General features: G+C 38.7%; 1 protein-coding gene across 1 annotated transcript; it reads left to right on the top strand.

The window, feature by feature from the left end:
• Nucleotides 1–3,398: 3,398 nt before the first annotated feature.
• Nucleotides 3,399–14,058, top strand: LOC130836896 (olfactory receptor 7A17-like). The gene is made up of 2 exons (XM_057709542.1): nt 3,399–3,424; nt 13,122–14,058. The coding sequence occupies exon 2, from the start codon at nt 13,126–13,128 to the stop codon at nt 14,056–14,058; it is 933 nt and encodes a 310-aa protein (XP_057565525.1). The 5' UTR covers nt 3,399–3,424; nt 13,122–13,125.
• Nucleotides 14,059–17,778: the final 3,720 nt, after the last annotated feature.

Genomic DNA, 17,778 nt, shown 5'->3' with positions numbered 1-17,778 from the left:
TTCTTTTTTTCTTCTTCTTCTGGGATGCCTGTGATTCAGATGTTGGTATGTTTAATATTATCCCCAAAGTCTCTGAGACTGTCTTCAATTCATTTTATTCTTTTTCTTTTTTCCTGCTCTGTGGCAGTTATTTCCCCCATTCTATCTTCCAACTCACTTGTTCTTCTGCCTCAGTTATTCTGCTGTTTATACCATCTAGAGTATTTTTAATTTCAGTTATCGTGTTGTACATTACTGTTTGTTTGCTCTTTAGTTCTTCTAGGTCCTTATAAACTGTTTCTTGTATTTTCTCTATTTTGTTTTTGAGATTTTGGATCATCTTTACTATCATTACTCTGAATTCTTTTTCAGAGAGTTTGCCAAATTCTTCTTTATTTGGTCTTGTGGATTTTTTCTTGCTGCTTTGCCTGCAAAGTGTTTCTTTGTTTTCTCATTGTTTTAATTTATTGTGTTTGCTGTCTCCTTTCCCTATTGCACTTAGTAGAAATTCCTCTTATCTCTGTTCCTTTTGGCTTGAGTTGTCAAGCACTGGAGCTTGCTGGCCTTTGATTGGGTTTGGAGCTTGTTGAGAATGAGAACTCTTGGGGAGCACTTTCTGATTAATATTCTGTGGGGTCAGGAATTTTCTGTGGTCCAATGTCCTAGACTCTGCTCTGCTGTCTCATAGTTCCAGGTTTGTCCCCAGCTGGGGCACCAAGACCCTGGAAGCTGCATGGCATAGAGAGAAAAGTGGTAGAAGGAGAGCAAAGAAGAAAAGGAGGAAAAAAGGGAAGAAAGGGAAAGGGCAGACAGATCCCCAAGATTGGTGGTGAAAGCAACTCTAATCAGTCAAAATCATGCAAAGAGATGTGCACACTTGCACTTGCAGAAAGAGATGAGGAAAAGAAACTAATGAGAAGAGAAAATGGGAGAACAAAGAAAAGAAAGGGGAGAGTACTCATACCAATTACAAGCAAATCCACATGCACGTGTGTACAGTAAATATTTAACTAACAAATACCTATTACCAGAAATAAAATAAGCATACCAAAAAGTCCTCTAATATTTCTAGGTATGGCTCTTCCCCTGCTGTGGAGAGGACTGAGGAGAACTCAGATTGTGATATGTTATTAGTCCTGTGTGTATTTGTTCCCACAGTCCCCAGTTGTCCCCTATGTCTGCAGTCTCTATAGTAGAAACATTCATCTAATCAGGAAATCCACATGTGCAGGTTCTTTCAAGCCTATTGTGGGCATTAAATCTGCTCCTCCTATGGCTGTTTCTCTTTCTCTTCTTTGGTCCTGCACACCTCGGGAATCAGTTTTGGTTTTGGTCCCTACTTTGCATGTGGGTTGCTCTCAGGAGTCGGTTCCCTGCCCAGGCAAGAGGGAGTGAAAGAGAGTGCTTGGGTTTCACTTGAAACTTCAGGTCAGAGGTAGGGAGGGATAAGGCAGTCTTACTGAAATCTGTGGGATGGCACAGAGAAAAATGAGGTAGAAGGAGAGTAAGGAAAAAAGGAAGAAAAAAGAGGAGAAAGAGAGAGGGCAGACAGGCCCCCAAGATTGGTGGTAAAAGCAACTCCAATCAGTCAAAATCATACAAGGAGATGTGTACACTTGCACTTGCAGAAAGAAAAGAGGAAAAGAAACCAATGAGAAGAGAAAATGAGGGAGCAAAGAAAACAAAGAAGAAAGTACTCATACCAATTACAAGAAAATTTACATACACATATATACATTAAAAGCTTAACTAACTCATACCTAAAACCAGAAACAAGATAGATATACCAAAAATCCTCCAATACTTCTAGGTATGGCTCTGCCCCTGCTGTGGAGAGGACTGTGGAGAGCTCAGACTGTGATCTGGTATTAGTCTTGCTTGTATTTGTCCCCACCATCCCCAGTTGTTCCCTATGCCTGCAGTCTCTATTGTAGAAACACTCCTCTAATAAGGTGATCCACAGATGCAAGGTCTTTCAAGCCTATTGTGGGCATTAAATCTGCTCCTCCTGTAGCTGTTTCTATTTCTCTTCTTTGGTTCTGCAGACTTTGGGGATCAGTTTTGGTTTTGGTCCCTACTTTGCGTGTGGGTTGCTCTCAAGAGTCAGTTCACCACCCAGGCAAGGGGGGTGAAAGACGGTGATTGGGGCTCACTTGCAACTTCAGGTCAGAGGTAGGGAGGGCAGTCTAACTGAAATTTCCAGGATTACTGGCAGCATCAGAGTTCCGTGTGAGCCTGAGATGTTGGTGGGCTTCCCCTGCTGCCGGGAGTGTGTGGCCAATAACTTGCCTTACACGTAGGACCCATGGCAGCTTTGGGTAGACGGGCCATGGGCTGGCAGCAAGGCAGTGGGGGATCAGGGTGGAATGCAGGTGAGTGTGTTTTCCGCAGGACCCAGTGGCACGCAGAGCAGGTGGGGGTGCGGGCTTGGCCGGTTTTTCAATACAGCAGCCCCCAGGCTGGTGCCACAGTGGCAGGGGCAGGTGAATGGGGCAGGCGGGCAGGTAGGCAGGAGCTCAGGTGGACCAAGCGGCACTTGGGGCTGGTGGGCATGCAGAACTGCAGACTTTTGGAGCCAGCAACCATGAGTCCTGCCCCTTCACTGCGGTCAGTGGGTTTCTGGAGAGGGATTTTCCTCCCAAACACTCTGAAACAAAAGTCCCCTGCCTCTCTGTCTGTCCCAGGTTTTTCCCCAAACTCCCTATCTTGCTGGTGTTCCAGCCCACCAGGCTTTTCTATGCAGCCAGCCCCTGCTCTCTCCATGGGGACTGTTCTCAGAAGCCCAAGCCTTGGTGCCCAGCTCCCACCTCCTCCACAGGTGAGCAGATTAGCTTCTCTGGCTGAAGAGTGCTCCCTGACTCCTCTCTGTGGGGATCTCTCTGCTCTGCCCTCTGCCCACCTGCCAATGCCCTCTCTTCTGGGTGCTCTGAGGCTCCCCCTGTCCTTCCCCACCAGCCAGGGGACTCCTCTGTGTGTGGGAGCCTTCCCTCCTCACAGCTCCCTCCCAGAGGAGCCAGTCTCCTCAGAATTCTTTGTCTCTTTTATTTTTCCCTTCTTCCTTTGTGCTATCTGACTACGTGGAATTTCTCTTGCCTTTTTGGTGGTCTGAGGTCTCCTGCTGGCATTCAGGAGGTGTTCTCCTGGAGCCACTTCCAAAGTGGCTGTGTTTTTGATGTATTTGTGTGGAGGAGAGTGATTCCCATGTCCTACTTCTCTGCCATCTTTCTCCTGTTCTGCCTCCAGAATCTTTTTATATGAGTGTTAGCCATCAGTATATCTCCTTTGGAAAACTGTCTACTCATTCCTCTACCCATTTTATAATTTTTTGATGTTGATTTGTCATGTCCTTTACATTTGGATACTAACCCCTTGTTGGATATATCATTTGCAATTATCTTCTCCCATTCAGTAGGCTGCTTTTTAGTTTTATTAATAGTTTTCTTCAGTGTGCTAAAGCTTTTGAGTTCAATGTAGTCCCATTTGTATATTTTTGTCTTTATTTGTATTTCCTGAGAAGACAGATCCAAAAAAACTATATTGTTAATACAAATGCAAAGAGTGTACTGCCTATGTTTTCTGCTAGGAGTTTTGTGGTTTCAGGTCTTACACTTAATTATTTAATCCATTTTGAGTTTCCTTTTGCACATCATGTGCAAAAATATTCCAGTTTGATTCTTTTGCAAGTAGCTGTTCAGTTTTCCCAACACTACTTACTGAAGAGGTTGTGTTTTCTCCACTGTATATTATTGCCTCCTTTGTCATAGATTATTTGACCACGTAAACCTTGATTTTTTTTCTGGGCTCTCTATTCTGTCTCATTGATCTATACATCTGTTTCTGAGCCAGTACCATGCCATTTTGGTGAATGTAGCATTGTAATATATGTTGATATCAGAGAGTGTGATACCTCCAGGTTTGTTCTTCTTTCTCAAGATTGCTTTGGCCAATTGGGGTCTTTTGTTTTTCCATATTTCTTTTAGAATTACTTGTTCTTTTGTTTAAAAAAAAAGTACCTTTGGTATTTTGATAGGTATTACATTGAATCTGCAAATTGCTTTGGGTAGTATGTTCAGTTTAACAATATTAATTCTTTCCTTCCAAGAGTATTGTATATGTTCCCATTTGTGTGGAAATTTCTTTCATGAAAGTTTTACAGTTTTCAAAGTTAAACTCTTTTACCTCTTTGATTAGACTTACTCCTCAGTATTTTATGCTTTGATATCATGGTAAGTGGTATTTTCCCTTAATTTCTCTTTCTAATAATTTGTTATTATTATATAGAAACGCAACATATTTCTGTATATTAACTTTGTATCATACAACTTTACTGAAATGATGTATTAGTTCTAATCATTACCTGGTGGTGTATTTAGGATTTTCTATATGTAGCATTAAGTCAACTGCAAACAGTGACAGCTCTTCGTTTCCAGTTTGATTATTTTTGTTTTTCTTATCTGATTGCTATGTCTAGTACTTCCAATATTATGTTGAATAAAAGTGGGAAAAGTGTGTGTCTTTGCCTTATTCCTGATCTTAGAATAAATACTTTTAGTTTTTCACCATTAAGTATAATGTTTGCTATGGTTTTGCCATATATGGCCCGTATTATGTTGAGGTATTTTTTTTTTATACCAACTTTGTTGAGAGTTCTTATTATAAATAAAATTTGAATTTTGTCAAAAGTTTTTCTGCATATATTCAGATGATCCTATGATTTTTATTCTTCAACTTGAAGTATTACATTGATTGACCTATGGTTATTTAATCATATCACATTAGACATATGCTGCAAGGTGTCTATGGCTCTGACCTGAATGTTCTAGGCTACATGCATGTCTTCATTCTGGGAGCATTCCAATGGACCATCTCCTATGTGGGAGGTGCCCATTCTCATGATAGAAGGGAATAGTAATAGAAAGGGTAGACTCTCACAAAGCCTCTTACAACTTCTCCTTAGGCACTGACCACATCATGTCTGTCCTCATTGTATCCACCAAAGCATGTGACATGTCCAAGTTCAAAACTCAATAGTGGGGACAGACACTCCTCCTATTTAAGGCATATTCAATACTCAAAGCAATATGGGGAGGTGTATAATCATCCTAAGAAATTAGGGAATTAATCAATAAATGTTAAAAATAAAACATTCTACTTGGGACACATCAAATATTTATGAATTCTTTGGTGCAGACTTGCATTGATTGAAGATGAGAAGAGTTGGAGGCAACTATGATTATTCTAGAAACAGCAGCTTTGCACATATTCCCAAATAGAACATATGAACATAGTAAAATAGTTTTAAAGTGTCTAAAAATCTTTTACTGAAGTTGTATGGAGCCAGCGTGAAGGGGTCTGAGTTTAGGTCCCTACATAGAACAAGGCATAGAATGGTGGCCTCTGAAGCACTAGGCTCTTGCATGGGATCCTGAGAGAAGACACGTCTTCAGGGACACAACTTACTGTTTCCCAGGATCAGGGTAATCCTGGACTTACTTCTTATCCCAAGAGATGACCTGGAGTCCCAATGAGCTTAGTAAATGCAGAACTTGGACACAGTCATAACAGCTGCTATGGGTTGAGAATCTGATCTATGCCAAGTGATTCCCTATGAGTTTTGAAATATTAACTTATCACACCCACCTCTTAGGAGGAATCTCTCCATTTTATAGAAAAGAAAACTAAGGCCTAAAAGTTTTTTTTTTTTTTTTTTTTTTTTGCTGTCAAGTGGGAGATACTCAAGAAGTATGTGAAAACTTGTATATGCAGAAGCTGAATGACTGAGTCCAACATTTGACCAACTGACATCAGACCTGAGGTGGGCAGGAAGATTATTAATAGAAAGGGCCTAAACATAACTACACTTGACTCTTAACACTGGACCACAGCCTTGCTACTCACAGAACAAGACCTGCAACATCAGGTAACTTTGGAAGTTTGTTACAAGTGCAGAATCTCTGGACCACCCTAGTCCTGCCAAATCAGAATCTGCATTTAAACAAGATCCCCTAATGATTCCTATATACATTGATGTTGGGAGAAATGTTAGATTTTTTTTTTCCAAGCTTTATTGGAGTATAATTGCTTTGAACTTTTGTACTAGTTTCTGCTCTACAACAAAGTGAATCAGCTCTATTTATACATTATACATACATCCCCATATCCCCTCCCTCTTGAGCCTCCCTCCACCCTCCCTGTCCCACCCCTCTAGGTCATCACCAATCATCCAGTTGATCTCCCTGTGTTATGCGGTTGCTTCCCACTAGCCATCCATTTTACAGTTGGTAGTATATATATATGTCAATGCTACTCTCTCATTTTGACAAAGTGAAGTGCTAGTTTTGAATAGTGTTTCTAAACGTCACCACTACTGACATTCGTACTAGATAATTCCTTGTGGTGGTGGCTGTCCTGTGCATCATGTAGGTTGTTGAACTGCATCCCTGGCCTGAAATCACTATGAGCCAATATCACTTCCCCAGATATAACAATCTAACATTTCTTAGATATCACCAAGTGTCCTCTGGAGACAGAATAATCTCTGATTGAGAACCACTGGCCTAGAGTGAAAGAAGTAGAAATATTTTGTGTTTTATTCAAAGCACATCTCTTACTCAGTTCATCACTTTGTGCCAACCATCCAACCCTTCTGAACCACAATTCTGCAAATTTAGAATGAGGCTCATAATAGTACAGTCCTAATAGGGTACACTGTTGAAAAAAGTGAATGAGACAATACATATAAGATTCTAAGCTCAGCCCATGGTGCATTAAAAGATCTAAGCATATCTCTTATAATTACCAAGTGTTTTATAAATAAATGACCAAACACCAGCTTTCACTTATATTAAAAATGTGAAATTCATACTCGATGTGTCAAAGCATTATGAAGCCAAGGATTACTTTACCCATGTTCCTGTATCAAAGGAACACAGTTCTCTCCCTTATTAAAGAAGAAATGGTAATTTTCTGGAGATATCAGTAGCTGTATTCTCATCACAAGACAATGCTGTCAAGACCCAAGGGACCTAGTAAAGACAGGTTCCTCATGGTTAGATTTGGAGTAAACTTCGACTGAGGGTTGTAAAAAGTTTCAATGCAGACCTTTGGGAGACAGGAGAGTTCATAGAATAGTAATAAGAATTGAATACACCTGACTTCTAATCTGGTCACCTGGGAACAGCAAATCAGCAAAATAAAATTCCATTCTGCCCAGACAAGTTCCCCTGAGGAAACGATGTGTTCAAGGGTTGGAGTCACACTGGAAAATGTGTTACTGAGCAGATATAGAGAGTAGATACAGCCAATAGAAGGAGCTACGTATGATACACATCTGAGCATGTTTAACCTTGTGTTGGAGGGGGCATGGTTTTTGCATTTGGATTCCTAAGTCTGACTCTGCCTCACTGCTTTCTTCTTTCTTGTTTGAGGACAGAGCTTCAGTCTCCATCATTAAGCATCCAAGGAGGAATTTGGACTTCCACACAGAGATCATCCCCTCATACTTCTCACGCAGGTGAGTACAAAAGTCTAATAGACACTACAATTCAAGCATTATTGTTAACAAAAAATGAGAATGAAGATCTAGTTGGATGAGACTCAAGAAGAAACGAAAGGCATATTGGTGTCAGTAAAATCATTTCCAAGTAATTTGCAGTTTAAGGGAGTAGGAAAATAAACTGTTGGTTAGGAGTGGTTTGCAGCAAAGTGAGGACATTTTATTTATTGATTTTTAGTTTTTAGGATGGGGTATATTTGAGCACGTTCTGTATTCATCAGGAAGATCCAGATCAGTAGAGGTAGCTACTACCTGGAAACTACAGTTCTTGAGACACGCATTTCACAGAACCTTCTCTCACATTGAGTATTCATTAGGAAAAAAAAAAGTGTATTTAATATATACATACGGTAAACGGTTTATCTTTGCAGTTAGTTTATTACAACGGAGGATGAATATATTTTGGGTTGTATTAGCTGTTTACCTTCTCTATTGTAAATTGTTTATGACTTTTCTTAATTTCGGGGGTATTTTTGCTTTAAATACAGGTTTCTGGGTGTTTCTATTCTTTCTTTTGTTTATGCTGTATCATTTCCTCCATAATTCATTTTATTTCCAGCTAAGAGAGAAAAGGCCAGGAATTGCATTCCAACATGTAGAAGAAGGGGAGAATGAGATGTACTTTTAATGTTTTGACAAGGCTTCTGTGGTGAAAATAGAGATACCATGAGCTTCACTCTCTCCATTTTCCCTCCCCCACACAGGTGTTTCTGGCACCAATTCTGTGGCATCATTTCACCCAAAACTGCTGTAAAGCTGCAAACACTTCCCCTAATCTGAATTCCCTATCCCAGCCTATTTTTACTATTTTTTGCATTATTTCAAATAATTACAAATTTCAAAAGAACTTTGCTGTTTGCCATTTAATTCTTGTGTGTATGTATGTATACTATATTTGTTGGGATGTGTGAGAGTTTATATATATATATATATATATATATATATATATATATATATATTGGCTGTGTTGGGTCTTCCTTGCTGCGTGCAGGCTTTCTCTCATTGTGCCTAGTGGGTTCTACTCTTCCTTGTGATGCATGGGCTTCTCACTGCAGTGGCTTCTCTTGTTGCAGAGCATGGGCTCTAGGTGCACAGGCTTCAATAGTTGCAGCATGTGTGCTCAGTAGTTGTGGCTTGCGGGCTGTAGAGCACAGGCTCGGTAGTTGTGGCACACGGGCTTAGTTTTTCCTCGTCATATGAGATCCTCCCAGGCCAGGAATTGAACCTGTGTCCCCTCCATTGGCAGGCGGATTTTTTTTTAATTAATTAATTAGTTAATTGCCTACATTGGATCTTCTGTGCTGCAGGAGTTTTCTTTAGTTGCGGTGAGTGGAGGCTACTGTTCATTGCAGTGTGCAGGCTTCTCATTGTGGTGGCTTTTCTTGTTGCAGAGCACAGGGCTCTAGGCGTGTGGGCTTCAGTAGTTGTGGCACACAGGCTTAGTTGCTCCACAGCATGTGGGATCTTCCTGGCCTAGGGATTGAAACTGTGTCCCCTGCATTGTGCACTGTGCCACCAGGGAAGTCTCAGAGTTTATAAATTTTGAGTGGTCAAAACTGTCAGTCGGTCATATTTTGTTTCCCTCCCATTGCTTTTTAAACATAGAAAATTCTTCTGCATCCATAGTAGTAACAAGTCACCTTTTATATGTTTTGCCATCTTATTTCACATGTTTTTTCTTACAGCTCTCTTTTGCCTTTTGTGAGCAGATCTACTTTTAAAATAGTAATCCTTTGCTTCCATCTTGTGGCACACATGCTTTTGCACTCAACTAAATGTTGTTTATATTTTTTCATAAGTATGTTTGAATCCATTTATGCTTATATAGTTTGAAATAATAATTTTAGATACTGCTTCCTGAACTATTTTTTAAAAAATTATATTTCCTATTCTTTTTTAAGGCTTTTGCCTATTTCATTCATATTTAAAACTTGTGTTAATGTGACTACTATAATTTTATGCTTTTTTCTTTTAAAAATTCATCTTATTTCATTCAATTTTGTTTACTAAACTTGTTTTTAATCCATGATATTTAATCTAATTTTATTTGCCATGTTATTCTTTTTATTTATAACTTCCATTTTCTGAAATTTGTTTCTGTATAAATGGGAACCTTAATGAAACCATGGAGTGAACAAAGCAGGTAAAGTCCCTCTTCATTTGGATCTAAAATTTTAATGGAGAAAGAAGATTACAATAAAAATAAATGCTTGTATGACAAAGTGTCCTCCTGTATAAATAAAATGAAAGAAAGGGCAGGGTTTTGCCATGTGTGTAGGCTTTTATAGAGTATATTGTGACAAGGTCTTCACTTGTGGGACAAGAATCAAAAACAGATGCAGAGTTAGACCAATTGGTTTGTCAACGGGGATCAAATACAAAGTCCAAGAATAACAAAGATGCCACATAAGAAATGTGAGGAAAGGTCCAGCCTCATCCACTAAATAACAGCAATTTGATCTGTGGCCTGATGTGGATACCATAATGGGCCAAGTGAGGAATTAAAGTGCAGTCAGTGTGTGGTCCCTTGAGTCTTCAAATGCTGCTGTCTGTTCTGTCTTCAGCCTGCCTCTTCAGTTGAGGTCTTTATTCCCATTGCTCTGCCTCAGCAGGAACTGGTTTTCTTTTAAACCATTACTGCATTTACTGCAATGGATAAGAAATATTTTGGACTGTGTCCAAGAGCAAAACATGCCTTTTACATGTGATCCAGCATATGTGCACAGGCAAGCAAGAAATACACGTGTATGCACATGTGCATCACATACACAAACACATAGACACATCCAAACAAAGAGAACAAAAAACCTTACTGTGTGTGATGCACTGTGATGTTTTCTTTTGTGTTTTATGTATTCTATACTATTTTATGCTTACAAACAACATAGTATGATCCACAAATAGGTCTGATTCAGTAATAGAATATGGAAAACATTCCTCCACCACGTCTTCTAAACCTATGTTAGTGTTTCCCTGCTTCATTTTGTTCTCTAATCATTGACAATTTCTTTGAGAACACATTCCTTCATTCCATTATGTAATGTCTCTTCATTCAGCTACTGTTCTCAACTAAACTAAGTCTGGGGGGTTGAGTATGCTGTTTATATATTACTCAAGGCACTCACCGTCTGGCAGAGAAAAAAAGATATGGCGTTAAAATTACACAGTGATAACACTATATCTAAAGTATTGTAAAAGAAAGTTGTTTTTTTTCTGTTTTTTTTTTCTTTAAGATTCATGGAGGTGATGATTTAGGCAATTTGAAAAGAAGATGGAATTTTTAAAATAGAGAGGAGTGAAAAACACCAAATAGACCAGTGGTTGACTCTCCAATCAGAGGGAAACAGGTGTATATGGGCTCTGAGTCTTGAACCTGTGGCATCAAGTGAAGCTGTGACTCAAGTTCATTTTTTATAAGATTGATGTGAGTAAGGGCAGCACTAGGGTGAAGTTGGTAGTTCGGTCAGTAGGAGTTAAGCTTAGGGTTTGAAGCTATGGAATTTGGGCCTTTCTCCACTGGGGAGTCACCAGGAGAGTTAAGTCAGGGAGTTGGACAATCTGCTTTGTAATATAGAAAGGTTTCTTTGGGTCAGTTTGAATATTGGCTAGAGGGGTACCAGGTGTCACAGATGGGAAAAATGACAGGAACCTGAAATAACGCTGTGGGATTGGGGCCCAAGAAGTGGGAAAGCCATGGAGACATTTGAGAGAAAGAAAAAAAATCAGTCAAATCTCATTGCCAGAGGTAACCATTCATTTACTAACAGTAAGGGTAAATCTGGCAAAGACATTTGGAGAATAGATGCAGCTATCCCTACTATTTGAGTGAGGATATTAACATTTAAAATGGTACCATTGGCTCTCCAAGTTCAAACAGCATACTTGCAGATTCAAAATTCAAAACCAGAGTTTCAAATTACAAAAGTTTTGCATTTGCTATCATTTAGAAGTCCTTTACCAAATCATTTTAAACCTCCGCTTTTGTTGTATTTTGTGTATTTCCCTTTGTGATTTTTTATTTATCCCCCTTGCCCATTTTTCTAGTAGGATGTTCAATCAGTCAGCTATCTTGTAATGTAAATATATCATCCCTTTCTCTTTTGTAAAAAGTGCTTTTTGCTACTTTACCATTCTGGGCATCAGGGGCTATACTTGGGGTTGAAATGTTTCCAGAACCAAGAACGCTTTATCCTCATCACAAACTCTAGGGATCACCTGAGCTCTTACCTCCCAACATATTCCCTTTTTTCCTGTCTGAGTTTTTTGAACTATATATTTTTTTTTATGTTTCTTTAAATACTGGACATAATGTGGTCATATTAAAATGGAGCCCCATGTTTTCATGTCCATGAGAGACTTAACTAGAATTTACACACTATTTCTACATTTTTAAGGGAAAGATAATCAACTGTTGAAACTTGCAGTGTGTCCTTATTTTCCTAATTATTACAGATGGAAGTGAGACTAGCCTGGTAATAACATTGGGCTCAGCAGTGCATACTGTGTGTGTATGTGTGTGTGTGTGTGTGTGTGTTGTGGGGCATGAGCAGTTCTCAAGGGAGGGAGGGGGCACCTGGGCCCATATCTTACAATATGAAACCCTTAAAATACAGGTGCCAGAATATTAACCAACATGTTAAAATAAGGAGGAGACCCATTTCTATTTACAGGATTTCCTAGAAAAAAATTAATAGTCTCAGTAACAACATGAGAACAAGGGACTCCCTGTGATTTGAAGTTTCAGCTGTAGAAGGGAGGCCAACTTGCTCGTCCAAATTCTGTGTCACCATCTGTCATCACTCTCCCTCTTGCACTTGCATCTGAACACAACAGCTTCATTCTGAGCTTCATTTTCGGAAACAAATACCTTTTCAGGACTTTTTGTTTGTGGTTCTCTCTGTCCAGCACAACTTCCCCCATATAACCTCACATCTCCTACCCTCTCTTTCCTGAGATTTCTGTTCAGATGTTTTCCTGTCTACCTAATGACCCAGTAAAAAGAAAAAACAAAACAAAAAATACCCATTAACTCTCTTCTTCATACTTGATTTATTTTTCTTCATAGCATCTGTCACCATTGATAATTTGTATGATATTTTATTGGCTTGTATAATTTCACCATCATTGAACTGTAGGGACTAATGTCTCTCAGTACCCTAAGCTCTTTGTCTAGAAGCTGGTCAGCCCTCAATTTATATTCCCAAAATGCATGACAGAATTCATCATTAGAAGTGTAGAATACATAACCATTTAGAGAGAAGGATGAATTTGGGATAGAAATTCCTATTCAGGGAGGCACATGGGATCAACTGAAGGGGAGATTTTCATAAAAAGTAATGGATCTTAATTTTAAATACAAAATATAAAGACTAGAATTTCAACAAGCTTTGTGTGTCAATCCCAAACTCCATGCCATGATTAAAATAGATAACCAACAAAGACCTACTGTAAAAAGAAAGAAAGAAAGAAAAAGAAAGAAAGAAGAAAGAGAAAGAAAGAAGAGAGAAAAAGTAAGAAAGGGAAAGAAAAAATGTTTGTCATGCTAATTTTTGAGAAAATGCATGTGTTATTTTTTGTTTCCTGGTAGTCACATGGAACCAGGGAATGATACACGAATTTCAGAATTTCTTCTTCTGGGATTATCTAAGGAACCAGAATTGCAGCCCCTCATATTTGGCCTTTTCCTCTCCATGTACCTGATCACTGTGCTTGGAAACCTGCTCATCATCCTGGCTGTCAGCTCAGACTCCCACCTCCACACCCCCATGTACTTCTTCCTTTCCAACTTGTCCTTTGTAGACATCTGTTTCACCTCCACCACCATCCCAAAGATGCTGGTGAATATACAGACAGACAACAACGTTATAACCTATGAAGGCTGCATCATCCAGATGTATTTTTCCATGCTGTTCGCAGGGTTGGATGACTTCCTCCTGATCGTGATGGCCTATGACCGCTTTGTGGCCATTTGCCACCCCCTGCACTACACAGTCATCATGAACCCCCGGCTCTGTGGACTGCTGGTTCTGATGTCCTGGATGATGAGTTCCCTTCATTCCCTGTTACACAATTTAATGGTGCTGTGCCTGACCTTCTGTACAGACTTGGAAATCCCCCACTTTTTTTGTGAACTCAATCAAGTGGTCCGATTCGCCTGTTCTGACACATTTCCTAATGAGATGGCAATGTATTTTGCAGCTGGGATGTTGGGTGGTGGTTCCCTCACCGGGATTCTTTACTCATATTCTAAGATAGCTTCCACCATATGCAGAATCCCATCAACTCAGGGAAAGTATAAAGCATTTTCCACCTGTACATCTCACCTCTCAGTTGTCTCCTTATTTTATTGTACGGTCCTAGGTGTGTACCTTAGCACTGCTGTTACTCACAGCACGCACTCAAGTGCAGTTGCCTCAGTGATGTACGTTGTGGTCACACCCATGCTGAACCCCTTCATTTACAGTCTGAGGAACAAAGACATAAAGAGGGCTCTGAAAAGAATCATTGGGATGGTAATTATATAAGGACCAATTTCCCTGGGGCTGAAGAAGTACCTGTGATTACAGGCTCAAAGCCTCATTGCCAAATTCTTTGATCAGATTGTTAAAGTAGAACTTGCTCCTTCTATTTATTTCCTGGAATTTCCATTTATTTGAATTCAACTCTTCTACACAAATTAAGTAATTCACTTTACTAAGCTTTTGCTCTTTCTGATGTGTAGACATTTCTCCCATTGTCCATATTCATATGTTCCCAAAGTTTTCCCTAAGCTTGGATCAGAAATATTTGAAGATGTCCATATCTTACATGGGTCAACTTGGATTTCTGAAAACTAATTTGTTCTCAAGTGACATATATCATGCCAAATAAATTTTTCCTTTTTTTTTTTCTGAAGGATTAATCATGACTTGTTTTACTCATATGGGAGAAAAAAAAAAAAAAACTATCCTAGGCAACTAAGGCTATTTATGTAATTTCATTGTAGAAGAAAATATAAAGTTATAGATTTTACTTTAATAATCACTTTCTTCATTACCAACTTAACTTCTGTTCTTCATAGTGTAAACTTGAACATTGATTCATTTAAGTCTCAGCCTATTCATATTGATGGTGTTGGCTAAAAATGTCTGAGGCACACACCTGGGCCTGTGTTAATTTTGGCAAAATCTCACAGACGTTTTCCTGACCAAGTATATGCTGTGGTTAGATTGGCCTCTGTAGTTCTTATTATGATAGCAAGATGCACCTCAGCAATATCTATCAGAGAACTTCAAAAACATTTACTATTCACTCATCCTGGAGCATAAACAACATGCCCAAAGTCCATGCACATAAATCTCAGATAGAGAGAAAGATGGGAAGAGAGAGAGGGAGAGAAAGCACCAACTGAGGGCTCTGCCTTTACTCGGTTCTGGGGGTAGGGTGGCTAGGATTTTGCTAGTTCACTCTTTACTTGTGAATTTAAAAAAAAAAGAATGGAATTAGGGGCTGACAAGCAGAAAACAAGTTCACTCCTGTGGTCACGTATCTCTTTACCCAGGGGATAAATCTTAAAGGGGGACTTCATGCTTTGGGTTGGTCTGGTAGCTGTGTCATACAGCTGGCAATATGTTTATTTGGCATGATGGTCTTTGAAGTGGAAAGACTGACGTCAAAAGCTGAATTCCTGACACCCACATTACAAATATGATACTGTGCTTTATAATTTCTGTCCTGGTTTTATTCAGTTATTCACCTTGGTTCCCAAAATGCCTTCCATAGTCATGTCAACAAATGATTGTTGAACATATGTCTTCCAATTGAAAACTACATGGAAGACAAATTGGAATAAATTGACCTAATATGATCTTAGTGTTACAAATAACCTATGAGGCAGCGAAATATCAAATCACACATTTGGTTACTATGCACAATGTTTCTTTTTTATGCTGTCCATCTATTTATTCAAGCATGTAAGATTATTGCTCACAATTGAGGGGTTTGTTCCTTGAGGTGAAGCTTTGGTTACTGTAGTTTATGTTTTATTGCTTTCTCGTTGTCCTGTTTCTGCTTGAACTCTTCTAATGCTACCTACAATATGACTCTTTCTATTGTTCTATGGAATATCTCCCCTTTCCTAATATGTGTCTTAAACACAAAAAAGATGGTGAATGAGCAATGTCAATTCATCCATTTCCCACCTCCTTCATGCTCAGGAATCTCTTCTTTCATAGTGCTCAGAGGATAATCCACAAGAGAGCTTGATAACCTGTCCAGTCATGTGATTTAGAGTCACCAGTTTTTCTGCACAAACATGCATGTGCCTCCATCTAGAAGAGAACCTCAAGGTAGTCACTTGTTACTACAGTTATCTGAATTAAGCTGGAGTAACAGAATGGTCATGAGTGTTCTCTTCAAATATCAGAATATATACCAAAAATAAAAAGCTGCAGGTTAGTATAATTGCCTCAGTTCTGTTCACTTGGATTATTGTGTCAGTTAGCTATTGCTGCATAACAAGTCATTCTATGTCAATTTGGTTACAGTAATACTTTTACTATCAAATGGAATTATGTGATGTGGAGTTGTTCTGATTTCTTTGTGTACCTCATGAGAGTGTAGTCAGCTGTCAGTCCCTATACTGTGTTCTTATCCATAAATAACACAATTTTCTTTCCTGTTAGATGACATATCTCCCACCCCTGTTAAGTGAGAATCAGCTACCTATGCTCTAGACCAAACCCTTAGCTATGCACCATCAGATTTTTTAATTTAATTAAATTATTGGAGTATAATTACACACAACAAACTGCATAAAGTTAACAATTTGATGAATTAAAGGGGCTGTGCAAAACTTAAAAGAACATACTGCATGTTTCTACTTGTGTACAATTTGACAGTGCATATAGCTTTAAATGCTTTGCTATGCAATTATGAAAATTTAAGCTTCCTGAGTCTCAGTTTCCATATTCCTGTAGGTATTGTGGGATACTAAACAAAACTTCACATGGATGCTGTGAGAAATAAATGAAATGTATGGAAGTTCATCTTTCAGTCCAAACAAAACACTGAATGGTGAATGTTGGGTCTAATTATCTGTGTTTGTATACATTTTTCCTTCAAATAAGCAGAATTATACACATATATATCACACACAGATACAATTATGATTTCCTATTCTATGTTAAAATGAAACTTGAAAGTTAGAGAGAATAGAAATGAAAAAAAAATGAACATTTGAATTAACATGAAATAAAAGAATGCAGAAATGTAGACACAAACTTTTCAAATATAATGGGTGACCTTAATTTTCATAATAGATTTTTTTTCTATCATAATATCACAAGACATTATAATCAGGGTACATTTACAATTATATAAATGAGGAGTTCACTGTATCAATTAATGGGGTGGTATATCTTCAAGTTGATTTAATATTTTTTTCCTACTTGGGTTTTCAACATAAAATATCCTTACTCAAGGTTAGATAATGACTGAATTGAGAAGTTTAAGCTCAATTCTTGCAAACAAATGTTATTGAATAAATGTCTACATTAGATTCCTATTGCTATTGTAAAATAATCCCACATAAATTGCTTAAAATAAACAAATATATACTCATAATTCTGGGTGTCAGAAGCATAAAATAAGTCTTGCTGAGCTAATATTAAATGTTGGGGTGGAGATTCAAGGTGGCAGCATAGCAAGATCCTAAACTCACCAAGACCCACAGATACACCAAATTGACAGCTACATATGGATCAATTTCCTCTGAAAAAGACCTGAAAACTAGCTGAACATCTCCACAACAAAGGATAATAAGGTCACATCAATATGGTAGGAGAGGCAGAGATGTGGTCTCTTCAAAAACCCCATCCCTGTCATTAGTAACCCACAATTTGGCAGGATTCACATGTACAGGGATTTTCTCTAAAAAACAATAGGTTTGTGTCTTACATCAGGCATGTCAACCCTTGGGATCTGCACCAGAAAGATAAGCCACCAAAATGTGTGGCTTTGAAAAACCAATGGGCTATCTGTCCAGGAGACCCCAAAGTCAGTAGGGAAGGGAAAACTTGGAATCATGGTTGGAATAAAGTGCTAGACGTTTAACCCTCTAGAAGACAGAAGAGTTCATGGAGAAGGATTAATGTAAACAGGATTCACCTGACTTCTAACCTGGTCTCTTGAGAACAGAATTATTAGGAGGAACTTCTTTCTAGACCAGGGTACTGAGGGAAATCATGTGCTTGAGGCTGGAGTAA

Source organism: Hippopotamus amphibius, chromosome 15 (genome assembly GCF_030028045.1).
Source record: "Hippopotamus amphibius kiboko isolate mHipAmp2 chromosome 15, mHipAmp2.hap2, whole genome shotgun sequence".
Lineage (NCBI taxonomy): Eukaryota > Metazoa > Chordata > Mammalia > Artiodactyla > Hippopotamidae > Hippopotamus > Hippopotamus amphibius.
This window is presented reverse-complemented; position numbering and strand designations above follow the sequence as displayed.

Coding starts and splice junctions, on each gene's coding strand:
- LOC130836896 (XM_057709542.1), top strand. CDS start 13,126: ATGGAACCAGGGAATGATACACGAATTTCAGAATTTCTTCTTCTGGGA.